This window comes from Poecilia reticulata, chromosome 4, assembly GCF_904066995.2.
Source record: "Poecilia reticulata chromosome 4, P_reticulata-male-v2, whole genome shotgun sequence".
Classification (NCBI taxonomy): domain Eukaryota; kingdom Metazoa; phylum Chordata; class Actinopteri; order Cyprinodontiformes; family Poeciliidae; genus Poecilia; species Poecilia reticulata.
Genome location: NC_088833.1, coordinates 29,676,873 through 29,700,183, shown reverse-complemented (window position 1 = coordinate 29,700,183; position 23,311 = coordinate 29,676,873). Strand labels below are relative to the sequence as shown.

The 23,311-nt window shown below is 41.8% G+C and overlaps 1 protein-coding gene across 2 annotated transcripts in view; it reads left to right on the top strand.

Moving 5' to 3' along the window:
• Positions 1-23,311, top strand: part of tgfbr3 (transforming growth factor, beta receptor III) — an 83,257-nt gene that overhangs the window by 42,241 nt on the left and 17,705 nt on the right. For both annotated transcript variants that reach the window (XM_008407756.3, XM_008407757.3), the window contains exons 5-10: positions 12,324-12,507; positions 16,061-16,217; positions 16,633-16,780; positions 20,107-20,284; positions 20,366-20,625; positions 21,720-21,875. In XM_008407756.3, coding sequence (XP_008405978.1) covers positions 12,324-12,507; positions 16,061-16,217; positions 16,633-16,780; positions 20,107-20,284; positions 20,366-20,625; positions 21,720-21,875 — 1,083 coding nt within the window. The remainder of the gene's footprint in view (positions 1-12,323; positions 12,508-16,060; positions 16,218-16,632; positions 16,781-20,106; positions 20,285-20,365; positions 20,626-21,719; positions 21,876-23,311) is intronic.

Sequence of the window (23,311 nt, the reverse complement as noted above, 5' to 3'; positions counted from 1 at the left end):
TTTTTTTCCACAGTAGTTTTGGCCATTCTTTGATGCAATTGTTGTCCAGGCTCTTTCTCATTTTTGAATCATAAACACTGACTCTGAGTGAGGCAGATGTGACCTGCAGTCCTCTACATTCCTCTGTAGACTCCTGGATGAGTTAATAATACACTCTTAATGTAATTTTGGTTGGCCAGTCACTCCTTGAAAATTTCACCACTGTTCATAATTTTTTTCCATATGTGAATAATGGCTCTTTCTGTCCAGAAACATGATAGATGGCTTGGTGCCTGCATTTTGTATTAATTCATGCACAACAAAAAAGCAAAAACACATACAATCTTCACTGCATTAATACAAAGACTGCAAAAACAGTTTCTGCTGCAGATATCTTGGTACACTTAAAATAAGTCAAAATTGACTTAGATGTAACTATTCAGTGAGATATAGGAGCTTGTTTTTATGAAAAAGTACAAGTTCCATTGGAAAATTATTTCACAAATAATGTCTTAAAATTAAAATTGTCTTTCAACTTAACTAGTATTTTTTCATCAATATTGTAGGATTATGCAATAGGAAATATTGACTTAAAACAAAAATTCCTGTAGTATAGGTATTATTGTTGCTGAAAATACTCAAACAGCATTAAATATTTACAGGATCACCTTAATCTTTCTGAGGGTTCTGCAAAGGTCAACAACTGATTGGCAGGCTCTCGTTTCTCTTTGCCAGCATGAAAGAAACGTATTTGATATTATTTGGCACTAGGAGTTACCGCTTCTTAGAACAATTGGAAACAACAGTCAAAATCCTAAAAGGAGAGTTGTATATTCACACAAGCTGGGAAAGTATTTTAAAGCCATTTTAAACAGCAGTGAATTTAGATCATCAGTTCAAACAACTTTACATAAATAGAAGTTCTTTTGATGTGTCACCAAGTTGCCAGGGTCTATATAAAGGCCCAAACTACCACCCAGCGATCCAGTACTCACCACAGCTCAAGCTTGCCATGAACGGTAAAGAGCTTGGAAGCCAGTGTCCCTCTCTACTGAAGAGAAGTGATTCTTTGTATTCGCATGGAAATGGTTCCTACCAAGATGGAACCAAAGTCAAAACTTTGAAGCTGAACTGAAATTTGCAACAACCAAATTGGCAAACCAAACCGATTTTGAGAGAGAAAAAAAAAGACTTGAGAGGTTTGATCAGTTGAGAAGATGGATGTTTGGAGGTATCAAGGTAGTCTGCATGAGGAGGGCAGACTACCTCACTTTACATCATTGGCTAGACAGCCAAAACCTTGATGTGTGTTTAAGGTCCATTGACCTTAAACACACATCAGAATTGGTTTGTAAGTGATCAAAGCAGACTACCATTAGGATGATCTCTTCAACACATTTACAGTTTGTGGGTTATGCTTGTATCCTCAATCTGTTCCAGGAATAAAATCAGTTTAAATGAGCCCCAATAATTCTGCCAAGTAGAGTGGTCAAATATTCAACCAGAATTATGGCTGAATGTTGCTGATGGCTATAAAAAGTTTGTGGTTGAGGTGCATCTTGCTATGTAAGAAACAGTTGCTTGCTGGGTAAATTATTCTACACTATATAAAGAATTTAAATAATTAAAATCCCAAAATGAATGTGTTTATCATTCTCCTGAGGAGTGGCAGTAAATGTTCTAGGATTCAGGTCTTGTTTTGTAGGAGTTGATTAGTTCCCCCGCACCTCCCACTTTTTTTTTTTTCTGTTTAGTACCTTAGCTGAACAGGAGTTATTGTTAGAATCAGGGTACAATTGGTTGAGAAAAATGAAAATATTTAGCAAGGAATATTTAGCAACGGATATCTTGGTTTAGCCAGAACCGGGTCCCTGAGGGAGCCAGCAATATTTAGCAAAGGTACCAGGGGGCCTCTTTGGGAAATTTAATAGAAAACGGCCTAAAATGGTCTTCTTTAGTGCTCTTGTTGAAATCCTGTGTATCACACGAGAAGAATTGTCACAGAATGCAAACCAGAAGCCTAGGCCAAGCCCTTATTATGTTATATGAAAATCTTTTTTTTTTTCCCTCTCCGCTTTTGCCTTCCTGTGGTCTAAAGGCTTTTCTGTGTTTTGGCCTTCCCAGAAGCAATCGTATCGTTTTCAATTGCATCTTAACACCACGGCATTGTGGAGGAATGCAGCATCAGGTACACAAATGATTTCCACATGTCCTCAAGTGTTTCCTGCTTACTTCTCCAACGCAAAACATCCTGCTGTAAAAGCCAGCGCGACGCGTACCGGCTGCAGAAACGGCGCACTGTATAGCGGCCCGTCTATAAACGCATTCATTACGTTAAGAGCTGTGTTCCACCCACATATTTTGTGTGTCCCAGCCTATTTGACATTTAGAGGAGAGTATTAATAAGCCTCTGCTAGACCTTATGAAACTTCTTTCCACTTGCGTGACTTGGACTTTCATCACTCAGTAATATTAGTAATCTTCACCTCCACATAAAAGTGCTTCCTGCACAATAATGTTTCTGTGTAGTAGCTATGATGTTTTTTTTTAAACTGCATTTCATCTAATATTAAGCTCTTTTAATAAAATATTTTAAAGCAAATGGCTTTCAAAACAATATACATGCCTAGCGTCATATGCTTTTATGTTCTGTAATGCAAATATTCTCATGTCTAACAGAATGATGCATTCAATGCAGATGGATGTGCATTTGGCCTGGGAGTCTGTGGGGACCAGCAGGCCAGTGTCAAAGTAAATGCCTCCACTTGTCAGTAGTGGCAGACAGAAAACAGCTGAGAAGCGTCATTAAAACATGTAGTGCAGGCAGAGCTGCTGCTGTGTGTCTAACAGTGTTGAACATCATTCCCCAGCAAAGTCATCGGTTTTAACTTCTGCTTCAGCTTCAGCTTCAAGGGAGAAAAAAAGGCTTAAGAAGAACCACGTATCTGTATTTAATTCGGATTCTATGTTGCTGCCATGCCTATGTCGGTCTGTCACAGAAGATGCCGATAAACTACACTGACTTTTGTGGTTGAAACGTGACTTAATCTGAGAAAAGCTCAAGTGGTATGAATAGTTTTGCAGCGCACTGTACGTCTCTGTGTTGTAGGAATATATATCAGACATATCTGACAATCAAAAGTATATTCACTGAGTGAAAGCCAAAGTGTCAGCTTTCACTCTTAGTGCTTTTTCTCCTGGTATTCGTCAGATGCACAATAGCCGGGTCGTTAAGTGTGGAAACTTAACAGTGGAGCGGGAGGCCCCTGCAGTCAGACAAAGCTGAGCTAATGGTTTTACTGACTCCACGGGCCCCCACCGAATTAGGTGTTAACTATTTCATGTTTGAGTGACAGCCCAAGAGCCTTCTGGTATTAGAAGCTGCCGGTTTCTTGTTCACCCACCTGACTTGCTTGCTGGAATATAAGCCAGAGGAGTCCCAGGCACCGATCTGCTTCTCTGCTTCTATCCACTGTGACACCTCCTTAACATGCCACAAACTTGGAACACCTTGCAACACATTGTTGACGGAACAATCTGCTCTGCGCTTCACTGGTGATATTAGAAACTAGAAGGCCACTGAGACATGCTTTGTTTCTCAGTTACACTCAAACTCCTACATCAAATTTAAAGTTGTTCATTTCTGGGATGTGACAGCAATGAAAAAATATTGCTCATAGCAATATTCCTTGCTGTGAAATATTGTCCCAAATTATCCCTGCAACTTGGGAAAGTTACAGTAAAACTATTAAAACTTAAAGTGAAATAAAAAAAATTTAGAAACTGAAACACAGAATTAATTACAGGATTATGTTTTTGACACTCAGAGTTCTTTTTTTAATTTTCTTTGACTGACGGCACAGTGCAAAAGTATTCATAACCCCTTGCATTTTTTTTTCCTTTTTCTTTTTACTATGAAAACTTCAAAATAGTGGGGTGTTTTTGTAGGCCTGGCGATAACTGGAATTTATCGATTAAGCAGAAAAATGCAATGTTTGGAAAAATTTAGATTTTTTTTTTCACCAGTGCACTCTTTGGGTTTTCAAAGTTTGGAGTGATGTTAGCTCACCCATGAACTACCATATTGGTGACAAGCATGTTTTACAACTTCTATTTATTTTTGATTCCTTGTGTGAGATTAACTCACACAAGGAATGATGGAAATAAAAGTCAGTTTTTTAAGATATTTTGGGTCGTTTGTTAAAAAGCTTTAAGAAAAAAATGAGGGGAAAGAAATCAAATTTGGTGTAAAACATTTTTTTGATTTTATTTTGAAGCCGTTTCACCCAGCCCTATGTTTTTGTATTCAGCCTACTGAGTCAATACTTTGTAGAAGAACCTTGTACATTTTCTCAAACGTCTACCCACCCTTTTACTTCATAATAGCTCTGAAATTCAAGTCTTGCCACAAATTCTCAACTGGATTTAGTTCTAGATTTAACCTTTGACATTCCAACCCAAGAATAGACTCTATATAAACCAGTCGTGGCCAAAGTCGGTCCTGAAGGGCCGGCATCCTGCATGTTTTAGTTCTCCCCCTGGTTTAACAGACCTGGATCAAATGATGGCTCATTAGAAGCCCTAAGAAGAACATTGACATGGTGAAAAGGTTATTACTACCACCAAGGAGAGAACTGAAACCTACAGGATGCCGGCCCTCAAGGACCGACTTTGGCTACCACAAATATAAACTTTTATGCATCAGACTTTAGTCTTCATAGTCTTGTGTACTGCAACTTTTAGATGTGTCTCTGCTCCAACATACCTGAATCGAATAACTCGATTGCTTCCTCAGCATGGAGCTATGTTCTTCAGAGACTGCTGCTGATCACTTGATTATTTGATAGGTGTGTTGAAGCTGCAGCATATCCACAAGCTGCCGATCTCCATTTATCACCTCTTGTAGGTGGGGCAGCAAACATGTGGGAAAAAGAAAAGAAGAGCTAAGTTTGAGCTTTATGCTGGATATTTCAACCCACCGGTTAGCTTCCGTTACTCCACCTTCTAAAAGAAAGACAATAGAACTTGGAATAAGTTCTGCCATTCCTTTTTCCTGGTCTGAGTTCTCTGTAGACTTAATTGACTCACTGGCAAAGCTTCATAGATGTTGAGTACACTGTTGCTGTTGGCCACTGGACCCTGTCAGCTTTTACTATGCCAGAATCCAGACTTTTGTTGTAAAACATGCTCTCTGCAGTATTTTTTGTCAATCAGCAGCAGCCAGGAATCATCCTGGTTATGGAATGACATGAAATATGAAGACTGAATAGCAACCAGTTTTTATTTTTATCAAGGGAGAGCAGGATCTGAAGTGGGACACATGTGCAGAGCGTGCTGTGTTGACTTTGTGGTCAAATGTATATATTTCTTTTGGAGGGTTTGGTTTTGTTGGGTGGCTGGGGAGGGGGCTCACTTGCATCTTTGAAAGTCTTAATCTGAAGCAAATGTTTTATGCCTCTTGATGGAACAACACTGTAAATTTTGGTCGTTGGCTTGTGTGTTGGTCATTGTTTGTTAGCCAAGATTCGCCTCTTTACTCCCGTGTTTCTTTCATTAGCTGAAAGCTTGTAGTCTTGAGTTCTCGCATGAGCACTTCCCTGTAACTGTTAATGGAAACCATGGGTATTCACTACTGGGTTTGATTCAGACGTGGGGACGTCAGAACGCTCCAGAGTGGCGCGGAGACATATGGTACTGTTTTCTCCACCGCGGGGGCCCCTCCGGTTTTCAAAAACAGTGAACCCTGGCATTGGCTCCCCCACATCTCATCAAGAAAAAGAGGATGAAATCAGTCACAAAAAGGCCTTCATCACATTAGTACCACCAGAGAGTTACTGTGTGTTCATTTAATCTATTAGGCCTTTCTGCACATTCCACCACCCTCTTCTGTTTGCAACACCTCATGTTTTCTGCTTTTTTTTTTTTTTGCCGTTTCCCAGACTCTGGGTGTTGCTCAGTGAAATCTTCCAGCACTTGGGTAATTGATCTCAAACATTTGGTATGCACTTCTCCTTTTTGATGTACATGTGGCTACACTATGTTGGAAGAGTTGGAAGGATATATACTCTTACATGTTTTCGACCACACAAGACAGATAGTGTCAACAGATTATTATTTTCTTTTTTAAATTTTGTTGAGGTTAATGAAGCATTATGACTTTATAATGAGTGGAATGTGCAGCTGTAGTTATGATTTGGTCTTCTCTCTCATAAATCAAAGATTTTCCCTTTTATAAAATTACAAGGAATTATCTGATGCTATTAATAACTCTGCCAAACATTTCAGATTTACTTGTCTACCAGCATTATGTGCAGTGTCCTGCTTATATTCTACAAGCAGAACACTGCGCACCAGATTCAGCCAAAATTACAGAAGATTATTTGCCTTAAGCAGCTTGACAAGCATCTCCTTTGTTAAAAGCACCAATACAGAAAATTAACTAAGACAGAACTTCTTCAGTAAGTTCTCTAAACCTTAAAATGTAATTTGAAACTAAGCAAACCAGCTTACAGTATTGCATTTACTACAAAAAACACAAACTGAATACTTGGACTACAGACTAACCTAATTGTCATCAGGTTTGTAAATATTGAATCTGCTGTAAAGTGTTTTGCTATTCAGAGGAATTTGTTGTTCTCTAAAGGGAGAACATCCTGTGACCTCAAAACCAAATCATCACCATCGCCATCATTGGGTGGAGGAGTTTGTCCTTTAGATTTCTTCCAATGTGCTGCTGTGTTTTGTGGCCAAATATTTCTACTTTGGTCTTATGGGTCCAAAGGGCGATGTTCCAGTCTTATAGCTCATTCAGACCTTACTTCACAAACCAAACCGGTACTACGGTTCTGTTTTCTACAAAGATACTGTATGTTCTGACAACACTTTAAGTCTTACCTGTTCAGTTTTTTGTTCTGGTTCCAGTAACATGAACTTTAACACATGACCACTCAAGCCTCCAAAGTCTGAAATGGAGTTTGTAGACTTTCTTGCAGCACCTTTTATGATTCAACAGTTTGATCTTGACGTCAGCTTATTGTGAAATCTGCTTCCCGAAAGACTAGCAGATGTGTTAACTGCTTGGAAACTATGAATAATCTGTTTTCTTACTATATTTTCACTTACAATACTTTGGAACAGGTTTGTAATCCTGAAATCAAAGGTTCATGTACTTCTTCCCATTAGGAAAGTATAAGGCAAAAAAAATGTCATTACTTGCTAATTCATTGGTTGCCGCCAACAATTTCTACAATTCTGAATAGTTGGGTTTCAGTCCCTGTTCTGATTCTTTGTAGTGCCTTGGAAGAATTCCTCTCAATTTAAGGCAGCCTGCAGATTTTATATAGCACATTGCTCCTTTAAAAATAATCCACATTTAGAAAATACTTGGGAGTGATCGCTATAGATTGCTTAATAAGCATTGGGCTCTGATTTATTGAAGTTCTTCTTTTCAGGGAAATGCAGCTTCAGAAGTTGGATGTCTTCACCTTTGAATTTTTCAGCAAGCTGTGTTTATCTATACTGCAAACATGGGTCCATATGCTACAAAAAGGCAATAGTTGGATTTTAATAAGGCAATTTACTTTATGAGTGCGCAATCTACAGACATAAAACTACAGCAGCTTAAGTAAATAATATGCTATATAGCCTACTTATATTTATGAATTTTATTTAAGCAAGTGGCTTAAATTGCTCTTTGTTTTTTTTTTTCAGCTCCGTTTCATCTGTCAGCTAAGTCAAGACGGAATGCGAGTGGAGAAAGTTAGTTAAAGCCCAGAGTGGGTCCCTCGCTTCCCTGTCTCAGATTCCTGAGGTTTTCAGCTCTCTGGAAGGCCTGGAGCTAATTTGACTTTCAGGCTTTCCCCCTGTAATTCTCTGAGACTAATTATGGTCGTATTCCCGCAATTAAACTGATAAACTCTGCTGAGCTTGGCAAGAATAGTGAAGAAACTCCACCCCTGCTTCTCAGCAGCTCCGGGCTCCACCCATTCGCTTTTCGTAATCTTCCCCTCTGCAGCTTCTCGTTGTAGTAAAGTCACTAAAAATAAAGTCAAAGCGAATCCGGCGACAGAGTCTGTGTGGAGAATTTACAGCCTCCGGTGACAATGCCAGGAACATGGAGAGGAACGTCCAGAGGTCAGACAGATGTTGCCCACGAGGATAAAAAAAAAAAAGAAATGCACATCTGCTTGACTTAAACACCACAAAGACTCATCGCTATATTATTATTAAACTTGATGACCATTAAGGGGTAACTTTGTTGCGTTGCTATAAAAAGGTCTTGCGTAATATGCTTGGAGTGAAATGCATTTAATGTTTTAATTGGGACTGCCTTGACTGTCTGAGTACACACACACCGACTGGGCTACACTGGAAGAAAGAAAAATAAGCACAGAAATAAAATGAGGTAGAGTGTCTACGCCATACTCTTGGAGTCATTTGGTTGTTAGGTAGCCTTCCAGCACATGGAAATGTTTATCTCTGTGCAGTAAGGCACATGGTTGAGCTGCATTATATGCCAAAGGTGGGCCTTCCTAAATATATTCTGGCCAGTCTTACTTTGTCTACTTTTGTTTTTCATTTTACAAATCAGACTGGAACACTTTTACTTGCTACACATACGTGTGGGTCTGTGTTCTTCTGGGGGTGGGCTCTGTCTAATGGTTTATTTGCTGTGAAGTACTTTCGTGCTCCCCAACCTCTCGTGGATATTTTGAAAACACACCTACGACATTCTACTATGGTGTAAACATTGAAAACCAGACACCACACCAAGTTCAGGGACGTGGGTAGAAAACAGGCAGAGCATATTTGTGGAAGCTGTGCAGTAATAGCTTGGGCATAGTGAGGGATTGGTTTCCACCATGTTTAAAGAGGTGGCTTAATTTTCAAAACAGACCGTCACCATGTTCTTTTTTAGCCCCAAATGTCTCAGATGAAAATAGACCTAAAACAGCCATTTTGAGTTGGTCTACTTGTCAGGAGGAGATGTGGTGGTAGGTGAGGAGATGACGCTTAGGCCCAGGTTGTGACGGAAAATGATGAATTTAATGACAAAGAACTCAACAAGGAACAACAGGGAAACAGCACGAGGAAAAACTGGCAGCACGGAGACAGGTGACATCAATCGACATTCAATTGACAAGGACCCGACGAAGAACACAGACAACAGGGGAGACTAAATACACACGGGGCAATCACGGGAACGAGACACACCTGGGAGACAATCAACGGGGAAAGACGCAGAGACAGGACTAACAGGGAACAGGATCACACAGAAACTAGAAAATAAACGCATAGAAACACGGATCATGACAGTACCCCCTCCTCAAGGGGCGACTACCAGGCGCCCAACAGAAAAAGTCCAACGAAAAAAACAAAAAACAACCCAACAGGGTGGGCGGAGGGGCGACGGCAGGAGGGCCAGAGTCCAGAAAACAAAACCCAGGTCCAAACAGGAATCCAAACACAAAAAACCCTTCCGGGGGCCGTCCACGGCACAGGAGGTAGACCTCTCGTGGGAGGTCCGGCGGGCGGCGACGCAGGAGGCGGAGCTTGAGCCGCGGTGGGCGGCGACGCTGGAGGCGGAGCTTGAGCCGCGGTGGGCGGCGACGCTGGAGGCGGAGCTTGAGCCGCGGTGGGCGGCGACGCTGGAGGCGGAGCTTGAGCCGCGGTGGGCGGCGACGCTGGAGGCGGAGCTTGAGCCGCGGTGGGCGGCGACGCTGGAGGCGGAGCTTGAGCCGCGGTGGGCGGCGACGCTGGAGGCGGAGCTTGAGCCGCGGTGGGCCGGTCGAAGCGCCGGCTGCTGCAGGCGCTGGAGACTGGGGTTCGGGCGGAGCAGAGGCCGTGGGCTCGGGCGGAGCATAGGCCGTGGGCTCGGGCGGAGCATAGGCCGTGGGCTCGGGCGGAGCATAGGCCGTGGGCTCGGGCGGAGCATAGGCCGTGGGCTCGGGCGGAGCATAGGCCGTGGGCTCGGGCGGAGCATAGGCCGTGGGCTCGGGCGGAGCAGAGGCCGGGGAGCCGGCAGGACGGCCGGGCGGAGTCTCCGGCGGAGCGCCGGGGAGCTGCGCACCGGCAGCGGACTCGGGGAGCTCTGGCGGAGCGCCGGCTGCTGCGGGCGCTGGGAGCTCGGGCGGAGCAGAGGCCGGGGAACCGGCAGGACAGCCGGCTGGAGTCTCAGGGGGAGCACCGGGGAGCTGCGCACCGGCAGCGGACTCGGAGAGCTCTGGCGGAGCGCCGGCTGCTGCGGGCGCTGGGAGCTCTGGCGGAGCGCCGGCTGCTGCGGGCGCTGGGAGCTCTGGCGGAGCGCCGGCTGCTGCGGGCGCTGGGAGCTCTGGCGGAGCGCCGGCTGCTGCGGGCGCTGGGAGCTCTGGCGGAGCGCCGGCTGCTGCGGGCGCTGGGAGCTCTGGCGGAGCGCCGGCTGCTGCGGGCGCTGGGAGCTCTGGCGGAGCGCCGGCTGCTGCAGGCGCTGGAGACTGGGGCTCGGGCGGAGCAGAAGCCGGGGGACCGGCAGGACGGCCTGGCGGAGTCTCGGGCGGAGCGCCGGCTGCTGCGGGAGCTGGGAGCTCGGGCGGAGGGACACTAGGGGACTCTGGAGGGACACTAGGGGACTCTGGAGGGACACTAGGGGACTCTGGAGGGACACTAGGGGACTCTGGAGGGACACTAGGGGACTCTGGAGGGACACTAGGGGACTCTGGAGGGACACTAGGGGACTCTGGAGGGACGGGCGGCTGCTCGTCAGCAGCTACCGCAGGAAGCTCGGGGAGCTGCACGCCGGCAGCGGGCGCAGGAAGCTCGGGGAGCTGCACGCCGGCAGCGGGCGCAGGAAGCTCGGGGAGCTGCACGCCGGCAGCGGGCGCAGGAAGCTCGGGGAGCTGCACGCCGGCAGCGGGCGCAGGAAGCTCGGGGAGCTGCACGCCGGCAGCGGGCGCAGGAAGCTCGGGTGGCTGCACGCCGGCAGCGGGCGCTGGAAACCTCGGAGGCCGATGGCGGCGACGACGTCGATGCTCCGGGACCGGGACCTCCGGTGGCCCAGAGCGATGGTGACGCCAGCGCCCAGTGGCCGGGACCTCCGGCGGCTCAGAGCGCTGGTGATTCCAGCGCCCAGGGGCCGGGACCTCCGGCGGCTCAGAGCGCTGGTGATTCCAGCGCCCAGGGGCCGGGACCTCCAGCGGTTTAGGGCGCTCGTGGCGACGTGGTCCCACACCTGGGGGGCAGTACGCCATAGCTTCCTCACCGTTCGTTTGGTCGGGTCCTTCTGTCAGGAGGAGATGTGGTGGTAGGTGAGGAGATGACGCTTAGGCCCAGGTTGTGACGGAAAATGATGAATTTAATGACAAAGAACTCAACAAGGAACAACAGGGAAACAGCACGAGGAAAAACTGGCAGCACGGAGACAGGTGACATCAATCGACATTCAATTGACAAGGACCCGACGAAGAACACAGACAACAGGGGAGACTAAATACACACGGGGCAATCACGGGAACGAGACACACCTGGGAGACAATCAACGGGGAAAGACGCAGAGACAGGACTAACAGGGAACAGGATCACACAGAAACTAGAAAATAAACGCATAGAAACACGGATCATGACACTACTAACTCCTCACATCCAGATTTGGTGAACTATAAAGTATTCATATTCCTGAAAGTTTTCCACATTTTGTCTCATTACAATCACAAACTTCTAGGTATCTCACTGTGATTTTATGTGACAGACTAACACGAAGTAGTGCATTATAATGAGGTGAAGGAACATTTTTCAAAAATAAAAACCAGAATTCCTGTGGCATGTGTTTTCATTCAACCTCCATTCAGTAAGAGGTGGAACCACCTTTCTATGCCAATGCAGCTTCATGTCTTTTGGGCTCTAGTGGCTCTAGTAGTTTTATACATCCATATGGCAAACATTCTGCTCATTATTCTATGCAAAACAGCTCATGCTCAGTGAGATTGGATGGAGGACACTTTAGGCAATTTTCAAACTTTGCCACAGAGTCCCAACTGGATTTAGTTTTGGACTATGACTAACACTTGAACATACCTCAATCTGTACCATTCCATTGTAGGTTCGGCTGTACGTTTGGGGTTGTCGTCCTGCTGGAAGCAAAGATCTAAGTCAAAAAAATAACTTTATTACTAACATTATCGTTTTCAATTAACAATACTATCTCTTAATGACAACCACAGAGACTTTTTTTGTTACAAATTCCTCATGTTGGACACGAGTGTTGTTGCTTAGCTGAAGACAGACGTGGAATAGAACTGACAACAGATTTATTTTTCTTTTCCAACAGCTCCTTTTGTCTCCTAACACTGCTCTCTTTTCTTCTCCTTCAGGTATCACTGGGCTCAGATGTCCACTTTAAACAGGCAAACTTCTCCCTCAACATTCGGACCCAGAAGGAAAACCTTCCCCAAGGCAACGAGCATCTCCTCAACTGGGCCCAGAAGAAGTACAGGGCAGTCACCTCTTTCTCTGAGCTCAGGATGACTCAAGCCATCTACATCAAAGTTGGAGAAGGTGCGCACCAGATTCAGTAAACTCGCAAACATAGCTCTGGGCCCCCGAGCAGCCCCTCGACCCCACTGACCTTTAGCTTGCGTAACTTTTCTTAGCTTTTGTGTTGTGGCCCAGCCTAGAGGTTTACTTTCACTGCACTTGAGAAAAGAACTGCCTTCCCTCAAAAGGAATTCACCTCCTCACACTGTTTTATTGCCCATTTGTGGTTTTTCTTAGTTTGGCTTATTTACAGTGTTAGGAATTATTAGACTCGTGAGGAATGAGGGTTGCATTTGGCAAAACTACAGCAACTTTAAAATAAATAAGTATGATTACACTGGTTTTTAGGTTTCTGGTGGAATTTAATAGCAAACTATTTTCAGCTGTTTATTTAAGATGAAAATTTAAAATTTGTTAAAAATATATATTTTGATGAAATGCATATGTTTTTGGGTTTGCCTGAATATCTTAAAAGATTTATTGAAAAATCAAAGCATGTAACATGTATAATTATAATTTGTTGAAGACCATCAGAGGTTTATTTTTTAAATTATTGACTCTTAATAGCAAGAGCAGAGGTGACATAACCTGCTATAAAACAACGTTTTATTATTGTAAGACAGAAAAAAAGTCTGATTGTCAGCGTCTTATATTGGGGATTCACACAGCTAACTAGCATTAAAACATAAAACAGCGGTCTCTGTATGTTCTAGAGAGTGCTGACTTTTTTACGTCTGAGATTTCCAAAAGACAAAAAGCCTTTTCAACTCCAGAGTGGTTCATAACAGACAAAGGTGAGGGCTCAGAAGAATAAAATTGAACAACTTTGCTGTATTTGGTGATACATTTGGACATGTCTGAATAATAAAAACTGCAGTTTGTCTTTCAGTGATTCTCATATCTTACATGTGCTTTTCCTTGATTAATTAGCAACTCTTGGATACTGAAAATAGATAACTGGCTATTCTATACACACTAACCACATCCACAGGAAGGAGTTCTGTGCTTACTGCATACACTGGTTGAACTCACATGTGGTGCATTAAATCAATATAATATGATATTTCTGTATATTTTTGTTTGTTGTTTTTAAAAACATACAAATTTAAGCAAACATAAATACAGGAAACGAAATGTGGGTAAAAACATACAATTTCAAAGAAACAACAAAATAGCAGGAAGAAGCAATAGCTTATCCAGTCCTGTCTGCAGGTTTACATACAAATTCTCAGTCAAAATAATGATTCAATACTATTTTGATTGAGATATATATGTATACGCTTGTGTATACACATATATTACTGTGTTGTGTACACAGATATGTGAATGCATAGCATACATCAATGTACCTTCAGATGCAAATTTACCCCCATGCCAACTACAGATCAGGGCTTAATATACATTCACAGTTGAAACAAAATGTCAATTTATCTTATTTGTTTTTGTACACAATATTTTTGTCCATATCTGCAATACATTATTTGTGTTTCCATGTTTGTTCTGTAGTCCTATAAAGACAATGTGGGAGAGAAGCTAAAATCTGAAAAAAGATTTAATAGCAAATATGAAGCGCATGTCTTTGTCAAAGAGAGAGAGGTAGAGCGGTGAAGCTGAAAGGGAGCTTGATGTACTCAAGTTGGAATTGTTTCAGACCCGGGGATGAACCATTGAAAGCAACAGGCAGTACACAAGAGAGGTGAAGAAGAATGCAGTCAGGGTGGAATAAATGCAGACACACGTCAAGAGGGATTTGATTGTTGAAACTGCTCAAGTTGTGAGAGACAAGGTTAGAGAGGTAAGCCTGAGTTTGGAGATGTGAAGCTGGATAGTGGATATATGGAATAAAGGATGTTGGATAGAAAACTGCCTGAAGGGAGGAAGACCACAGAGAAGGTTTATGCTGTTATTTGTCATTGGTCTTGATGGGTTTCAAGACTGGTTTGAGACCGCATTTTCACTCTTTGCCTTGTCTCAGTCCTGATTGCATTTTTACTCTGTCTTGTTTCGGTCTTCAACATGCTAGACTCTGAATTTATTCTCAAGATCTCAGGTTTTTTTAATTGGATTGCCTAGCTACATTCAAATGAAATCCATGATTTTTTTGAATATTTTGACACTGCTGCCTGTGCTCCAATGTGACGAGGATGAGATGGGTGGGGGAAAAAATAGGGAGAACAAATATAAATGACAGACAGGAAGAGGTAGTAGGGGCCTCCACCTCTTACCTCCACTTCCTGCAGTTAATGCTAAGTAAGTTAACGTTAGGCTGGATGTGTATGCTGCTCAGAGTTTTCTGGTTTATCACCTGCTTGCCAGATTTATTGGACAGATAGACAGGCACACAAGTTCATATATGTAGTGAAGGAGGATATGCTGAAAGGGTGTAAAAGAGGAAAAGAATAACATGGAATCTGTGACACTGGAGGCTCCCAGGGGAACAGAATAACAGTTACAGTCTTTCAGCCACTATCACATTTCTTTTGTTTTTACTTTGCCCCGTATGTTGGCATATTTGAAAGTTGTCTTACAAATGGGAAAAACAGAAAAAATAAACAAATGTCTTTTCTGAAACATTAAGTACTCTCATTTCTTTGAAGATTACAGTTTATGTGGTGTTGCAGCATTACAAAGAAGAATTTATTTTGACATGTACAGAAACATTCTGTGGGATCCTGGCTTTGCTGGAGATGAAATTGTTTATGCTATAGAAAAAGTGGTATATAACTAAGATCTCATATCATTCTATTCTTTGAAATACAAGATGGATACGCAACAGTGTGATAGAGATAATGAATCATTTCCGCTTTACAAAATACCGTTGTTATCTTTGATTAAGGAGGGTTGGCTTTGTGAAAGAGAGAAACCCAAAATGTTAACATTTCCTGTGAAAGGCATATAGACAAAAGAGAGAAAGAATCAGTAAAGGAGCGACAGCTAAAGAAGCTGTTTTACCGTTCATATGCTGCTTGTACAGTAATCAGACGTCCTATTGAGGTTTGCAGTTCATCAACTCTCAGACAAAGAATATTGTATTTACAAAAAATCTTGTATTTACTGACAATCTTTGCATGCGAATGAAGCAAAGCACACAGGAAATCTTGGCTGCATTATTGCTGCTGATTAGTAAGTCCTCTCTCCTTGTGAGCCTGTGGTAAGCAGAATGGTCTTTCTGCTTTCAAGCAGTTGCCTTGTATCGTTAGAGGCTGTGGTTTGGCAAATCGCCAATTGACATGATTCATACTTCACATAGAGAGCTGTAAATTTCCACTCCTTCACATTTTCTGTGGAGTTTTATGAGGATGGATAGGTTCTTGCTGGGCATCTCAACTGGGCCCATAGACACAGTCTTCCTCAGCATCTAAGGGATTGGTCTAGCCAAGGTCTAATCAAGGTCTAAAATAGGTCTAGCCAAGGTTGATGAAGAACTGGTGTGTGCCAAAGACATTAGACTTTATCTTGGACTTAAAGTTGGTAGGGTTGGCATCTTTTGTAGTTTGTTAATCTGTTTTAGTTTAGATCAGAATACATTTGTAGATGACCCAGCCAATAACACAAACAATTTCTCTCTTCTCAGACTCAGTGCTTTCTGACACTTGCAAGATTGACACCAGGTTCCTGTCTCTGAACTACCTGGGCAGCTATGAGGAGCCACAGACGTCAAAGGGTTGCATCCTGTCTGTGCCTAACAAAGAAGTACACATCATTGAGCTGCAAGCCCCGAACTCCAGCAGGTAAGCAGCCAACGTATCCAAAGCCAAAAGTACATTCTGTCATGGCCTATTTTTAAGGGTAGGATGCTCTCAGTAATCTCTGTTTATTTTGGATTCGAGCAAAGATGACGACAGAGGGGGCTTAGCTGTCCACACAGTGGGGTTCCTTTGAGGAACGTTTTCCAAAACAAGCTCTCAAAGACCAAGCTGTCGCACAATGCCTTCAGTATTTGTTGCAGCAGAATTCAGAAAACACAAGAGTGTAAATCTGGGAACATTTTAGTATGTGTTCAGTATCTCTCCTTGGTGCTATTTCATCTGTGGTGCACATGTCTGTTTTTTTCTGGGAGTGCACCCAGTCTTTTAATTAGTTGGATAGACGTAGGAAGCATGATAACACTACCGTTCTTTTCCATCTTTTGCTTTTTTTTTGTAGCGCTTTCCAGGTGGATGTCATTGTGGATCTAAGGCCTCTGAAGGACGATGACTTGGTGGTGCGAGATGTCACATTGGTGCTCAGATGTGCAAAGTCTGTCCACTGGGTTGTCAAAGCCCACAATATGCGGGGGAATCTGGAGGTTGTGGTAAGAAAAAAATTTACTCTGGCTCACAAGTTGTTACACAGAAAGAAATCTTTACTTTGTGTACCACTTGAAAAGAGATTTGTCACACCAAGATGAGTTTTGAGATGACACCTTGTCCTCATGGCACAACTGGTTTAGAGGAAATGCAATTTCTGCGTTGCTTTGCAGCATTGGTGCTGCTTTGCATCACCTTTGATATGAATCCCAAATAGCATTAGACTCTGGTGCTTTGCAGTACTTTGCAAAAGTATTCACTCACTTTCAATTTTTTTTTTACATTTTGTCATGCAACAACCACAAACGTCAATGTATCTTGTCAGACTTTTGTAGGTAAGACAACACAAAGTAGTGGAAGCAAAAATATGTATTTTTAAAATGGTTTTTGTAACTAAAAGCTGAAGATGTATTTGACCTTCCTGAACTCAGTTTTCATATCCAGTTTTGTGATGGATTTACTTCTGCACATCTGTATAGCTATTGCCCTGCCATACATGCAATTTCAATTTCTATTGAATGTATTATTTTATATGTTTATTGAATATACAACAAATGTACTGTTATTCTGAAGTGTCATTCAGTAAATAATGACACTTTGAACTTTGACTAGGCCATTCTAGAACATGAACATATTCAGTCTTCAATCTAAACCATTCCATTGTTGGTCTGCCCATATGTTTAGGATTCCTTTGTCTTCATGATACTGTTTGTTTTCTATTGTTCTCTAGCAAACCTTGGGACCCTAATAGAACACCTGGATTTATACTGAGATCAAATGACAAAAAGGTGGACTCTGTTTTAAGGATATCAAAATAAAGGGGTCTTAGTCCAAATGCTAACTTTTTTGATGGTTCAGATATTTTTCAGAGCAATGAAAACCTTTTGTCATTTTCCTTCCAGTACTCTGCTATGCACTATGTGGTGTTGATATGTCACTTAAAATCCCAGAAATTTATGTTCTGGTTTGTTGATGTCACTTCATATATGTGAAAAATTCAAAACTAACTTTACCATATGTTACAAACTTCAGCACACGATCCTCAGAGTGGCATGTTAATTATGCACAGCATGAGTATAGCATAATTGCTATTAAGTATTTTTGTGCCGTTCAAGTCTCTATGGCGACTTTAAAAATGTAGCACCTACACAGAAAGAAGAGTGTAGTGGTATATCACGTTGATACATAACTTGCAGTTGGAATTAGTCTCTCGTGTAAATCAGTGTAAAAAAAAAAACTGGAAGAGCCTCATTAATATTCTGCTTTTCAAAATGTCTCATAAATATGTTGGCAGAGGTATTCATTATGTGATGGATTGTCTCTGCTTGTCAGTGTGCTACTGTCTTTCATGCACCTCTAGGCTGTCTTCTTCCAGTATTCATCTCGGGGGAGGTGGGCTGGTGGCTCAACATTTCCTTAGTGTGTGGTAAAGCTAATGCTGCTGCAGCCATGACACCACACTTTTCACAGGCGCTTTGTGTTTGCACAGCTGTTTGGTGGCTGCTTTACATCAAATCAGTCAGATTGCCTGAGTGTAAATCCAGGTCAAACCCTTAGAACTTAATGTGTCAGTGGGAGAACAGTCAGCAGAAAGGTGATATAGGATTAACAACTATGTTTACATAGTGTAGAGTAGAGTTGTGTAAAGGTGAATATTTGTGGGGGTTTTTTACAGTTACTACTGCAACTCATTGTTGCCACCTAGAGTAAACTTAGCCATCAGCAGCTATTGTGTTTAGTTTGTGACCTTAAAATGTAGCACAGAGATAACTGGACTCACATAAACCCCAATCTTTAGCTATTTAAGTTTTCATTTCAATCTGAAATATTTTTACTGTAGCAAACTAGACGTTGAATTTGGGTGGCTTTGGTGAATACATGCCTTATAGCGTATTTAATAGGCATTTGTCAGACAGCATTATCTAGGTAACATTTTAAAAAGGTATGGTTTTAATAGCACTAAAGTTGAATTGTTCATGTACAGTTTGAAGCACTGTCTGAGGAAATGCCAGAGGTACCAGAGGTTTGTTTGGCTGTATTACAGATTACCATAGCAGCGGGAGGGAAGGAGTTGTTGTGGGGTTGGAGGTATGAAGAAGACAAGAAGGCTACCATATGGATGTGCTATCACTGGGGGTGTGCGACGTAATTACTCAAATATGGGAAATTTACGGGAAAATACTAATACGGGAGCATCCCGGGACAGAGGGGTAAAATACAGTAGTTTCCCGGCCAAAAATCACTAGAGCAACATTATCTGTAAAAGAAAAAATATTAATTTCAGATTTCAGAACTCCATTTCAGAAATGAGTTAAAACACACACAAACACGCACGCGCGTACACGCACGCACACACACACAAACACAAACAAAATATACAAATATAGGTACAACATAAAATAAGTGTAATTATTTTTTGACATTTTTGACATGTTTAGGGTCTGTACAGCTCTAACAGTTGTGCTTTTGATGTTGCGGTTCCCTTTGCCTGGTAGCAGTGGTTCATGAAGTTCATGGAGAGGGTGAAACGAGTCTGATGTTCAGAGTCATGTTCCTGCAGCGGTGCTTCCAGCTGCCATATTGCAGCTGGAGTACCATGCAGAAACGCAGTGTGTCAACACATTCCCCACTATCCACAGCTGTTATTAAATCACATCCTTAGTGACATTCTCGTAACACAGTCCACACCAGTGTCTGTGCATGAACACCACTCAGACTGATATTGATATTGTAGTTATCTCTCTGATCAGAGTATTGAAATAGTCACAGAGGAGTCTTCCTGTAAACCAGAATGGCTACAAACAGCTAGTAAAGTCAGTGTAACACTGTAGGCTCCAGGTAAACTACTGTCCTAATCCCAATAACAAACTGCTGACACTTTCACTTGACAGTGAGGGTAGACAGGATGCTGTGCTTGTGCAATCACTGTTTTGTAGATTCTCAGCTATGCAAGTCATTTGATGGCCTAATAAACTTTTGTTGGCGTTGCCCAAGAGGCTTGACTGTGTGGGAAATGACTGTGAGAAAGAACAAATCCTCACACGGTGGGAGAAGCAGGGCAGGAGCCTAAGTTTTAAGAGCAAACTAACAGACTTCTCAGCTCTGATCAGGCTGTTACACGCCCATTACCTCAGCTGCATTCACATGATTCACGCTCACCATAGAAAAAGTACAGGAATGTACTTGATGAATATCCTAATGATGCCGATATACTAAGTTTTTTCTTTTATGACCTATGAAGACCTGATCAAAGTGGAAGGGTGTGGGGGATGGAGGGGGTTAGGGTAAGGGTTAAGAAAAACAAACATCTGATGAAGTGACTATTCCACAGGCTTCTGATACAGTGACCATTAACTCCCAAATGATAGAGACGACTTCCCCCAGACAGCCTTTGCCATCAGGATCACAAGCCTTGATCAAGTGGGCAGTAGAGAACGGCTACAATCCAGTCACCTCTTACACCAGCACCCCTATGGCAAACCATTTCAATATCCGACTGCGAGAGCAAGGTAACCTGAAGGTCACAATCACACCGAAGAGTTACTCTATCTGGTGAAAGTTATCATCACCAGGCTGTGTGTGTCTTCCAGATGTATCGGATCATCTGGAGAGCAGATTGCCTCCTGAGCTGTTCAACCTGCGTCATTTCAGCCCTCTGCCAGAAAAAGGACCTGCAGCACCACGCTCCAGTCTGCCCTTTCCATTTCCTGCACACTTGCCTGTCAGTTTGCCCAACCTGAACTATGACGATGAAGAGCCCGCTGAGGATACAAACTTTTTGGAAGTTGAACTCAGCGTTCAATGTGAAGAAAAGAGGATGGTCGTCAGCATTGACAGAAAGAGCCTGGAGGTGAGTGTTTATGCCTCACAGGACTAGGTACTGATGTCACTTAAAAACAGCTTTTTTGGTATTATTTATTATTCATGCATTGCAGAACCTTATAAAACAGTCAAATCATCTTGCAAAACATAACAAATATAGATAAATACAATTAAAAATATCTGTACATTGATATATTTTGGTACAGGAAATGCTTCAAAATGACTAAATATACCTTGTTAACTGCTTATTTTTATGTTTTCTTTCTATCAAGAAAAACACACCCCACATAGAAAAATAATTTCAATTAAATTTTTTCATCAAGGACAGCACTTTAAACAATGCTACATGTTTAAAACAAAACAGTTGTTATAGTTTTATGGCCAATTTGCAAACTGCAATGTAATAAAAATTATATTGAAGTTAGGGTTGGCCTAATAATGTTTTTGTCAAGTTTTTGTTCATGCGGCACGAACTTAATCTGGCAAACTTTGAATAGAAGGACCAAAAACAGCCCAAATGGCAGACACCCAACAAAGAATGATCTCCCCACTAATTATGAACCTTATTGTTTGTCATCTCCACAGTAATTAACAACAAAACTCTATTGACAATGCTTCAAAAGCTCATAGAATCTCCAAATGAGAGTTATTAAAATGGCAAACATCAACTGATGATGATTATGTGATAACACATATATCTGCGTGTGACATGTCAGTGTATCAGTAATTCCCGTTGTTTGCTTCAGTGTTTCATCTGCTGTGCAAAAACAATGTGAAAGAGTGTCTTGGTCATAAAGAAGTGAAATATTAAATTGTAATGAAGCAAACTGTTTTCACATAGGCTTACACTGAGCCATGCAGTGCTGTAGCAAACATTTGGCACCGAAATGTAGGTACAGCTCAGTCAGTCCACATCACAGAATGGAAACTGGCATACTCTGTAATTAATAGTTGGAGCCAGACCACCTTGTGGGATTTGTTTATTCCTGAGAACTCCATTACACAACCACCACTTTAGCGTTTTTATCCTGCCTTTTACTTTTACAATTCTGAAATTGACTTCATAAAGGCATACTGTACTTGATCTTTATCCAGTGTTGCTGTGTTTGAATGTTTTCCTAGGCAAAAGGATTTGCTAATGCCAGCCTCATGCTGAAAAACCCAAAATGCAAAGCAAAAGTCAATGCAACCCACTACACACTGGAGACACCGCTGACTGAATGTGGCACCATTGAGTTTCCTATGTATAATAGCCAAGATGTCCTTTATATCAACTCTGTGAGTATATGTCATGTCTCTTTTTCTTAAGAAAAGGCCTAACAATGGGGAATGCATATTATTTCAATGACCTAGACTGACTTCATACTACCTTAACTAAGTCTTATGTATTGTTACTTAAACAGATATTTTAAAACATGTAAGTGACTTTCTGTTATAAAGTTGAAAGCTATTGGTATCTTACCTGAAGTAGATAACTCAATCAGACAGGGACCAAAATCAAATAACACCTAAAGTGGCTGGAAGATTATTGCTGGGTCACCAGCTCCTCTATTTCCTCTGTCAAAACTAGAGATGCACCGATTTGTTCCGGTCCTGATATTGGAAAAAATTCTATATTTGGTATTGATGACTATGTACTTGATCTATAAGGGTAGATCTACTCTGTCTAATTCTATGCTTTGTTTACTGAGTGGCATCATGCTTTATTATTTATTTTACATTATATCTAGAATTCCTAATTGTACTTTATGAACCATTTAAAATAAGGTTTGTTGCAGTTTATTTTTTACATGTTTGACCAAGGTAGTCAGACTATTGCTTTTGCCAGTTTTAATTGTTTTACATTGGCTGTTATAGTCACTAATTGCACTGACTTAACAAATGAAAGTTGTGTTGTTTTTACATGTTTGACCAAGCTTGTGAAGCTATTGGTGTATTTGAGAGTGCTGTACTGTGAAAGAGTTATCAAATAAATTTGTTCTTCAGTACATTTATGTCTGTGTTCAAAAAAAGAAATATTTTAAGTCAATTCTGCACAGTTTGTATTGGATCAGTTCGTATCATATCAGATTATATCGGATAATATACTAAACCTCAGATATCTGTATCGATAGCAGATGTGACAAAAGTGGATCAGCATATCCCTGGGAAATTTTATTGCCTTCTCTTTAAATAACAAATGGCACATACTGTTGTGATTTGTTAGGAGCCTTAATATAACAAGCTTTTTTTTTCATTTGATGAGCAAGGATTGGTTGTTACATCTGCTTGGTGAGAGCCATGTGATGAGCAGCAGTGGTGCCAAAATCCACTGTTACTTAGGGAGCACAATGTTTACTTTATCCATCTAGTAAATGGCGTAATCATATATATAAATATGTAACTAAACATATTAGATAGCTGTGTATCTAGATTTTGAAGAGCTATGCTTCCTAATGTGACTTGATAAGAACTGCTCATGTCGAGACTCTACAAACGGTTCATCTAAACACATTATACAAACAGCTGAACAGGGATAATCCTTCACATTCTGGAAGTAGAATTTGATTACTTTAAAGTTTTATATAATCTTGAACTTTTTCTTTTTTTTTTAAATCATTGTTCACGCCTGACATTCCTAGTTATCATTATAAGGGAATGCATTCATTCAGCACATTTGTTCTAACAAGTCAGGATGAATCACTTCCTCTCTGGCCTTTTGAAATCTTTTTGTA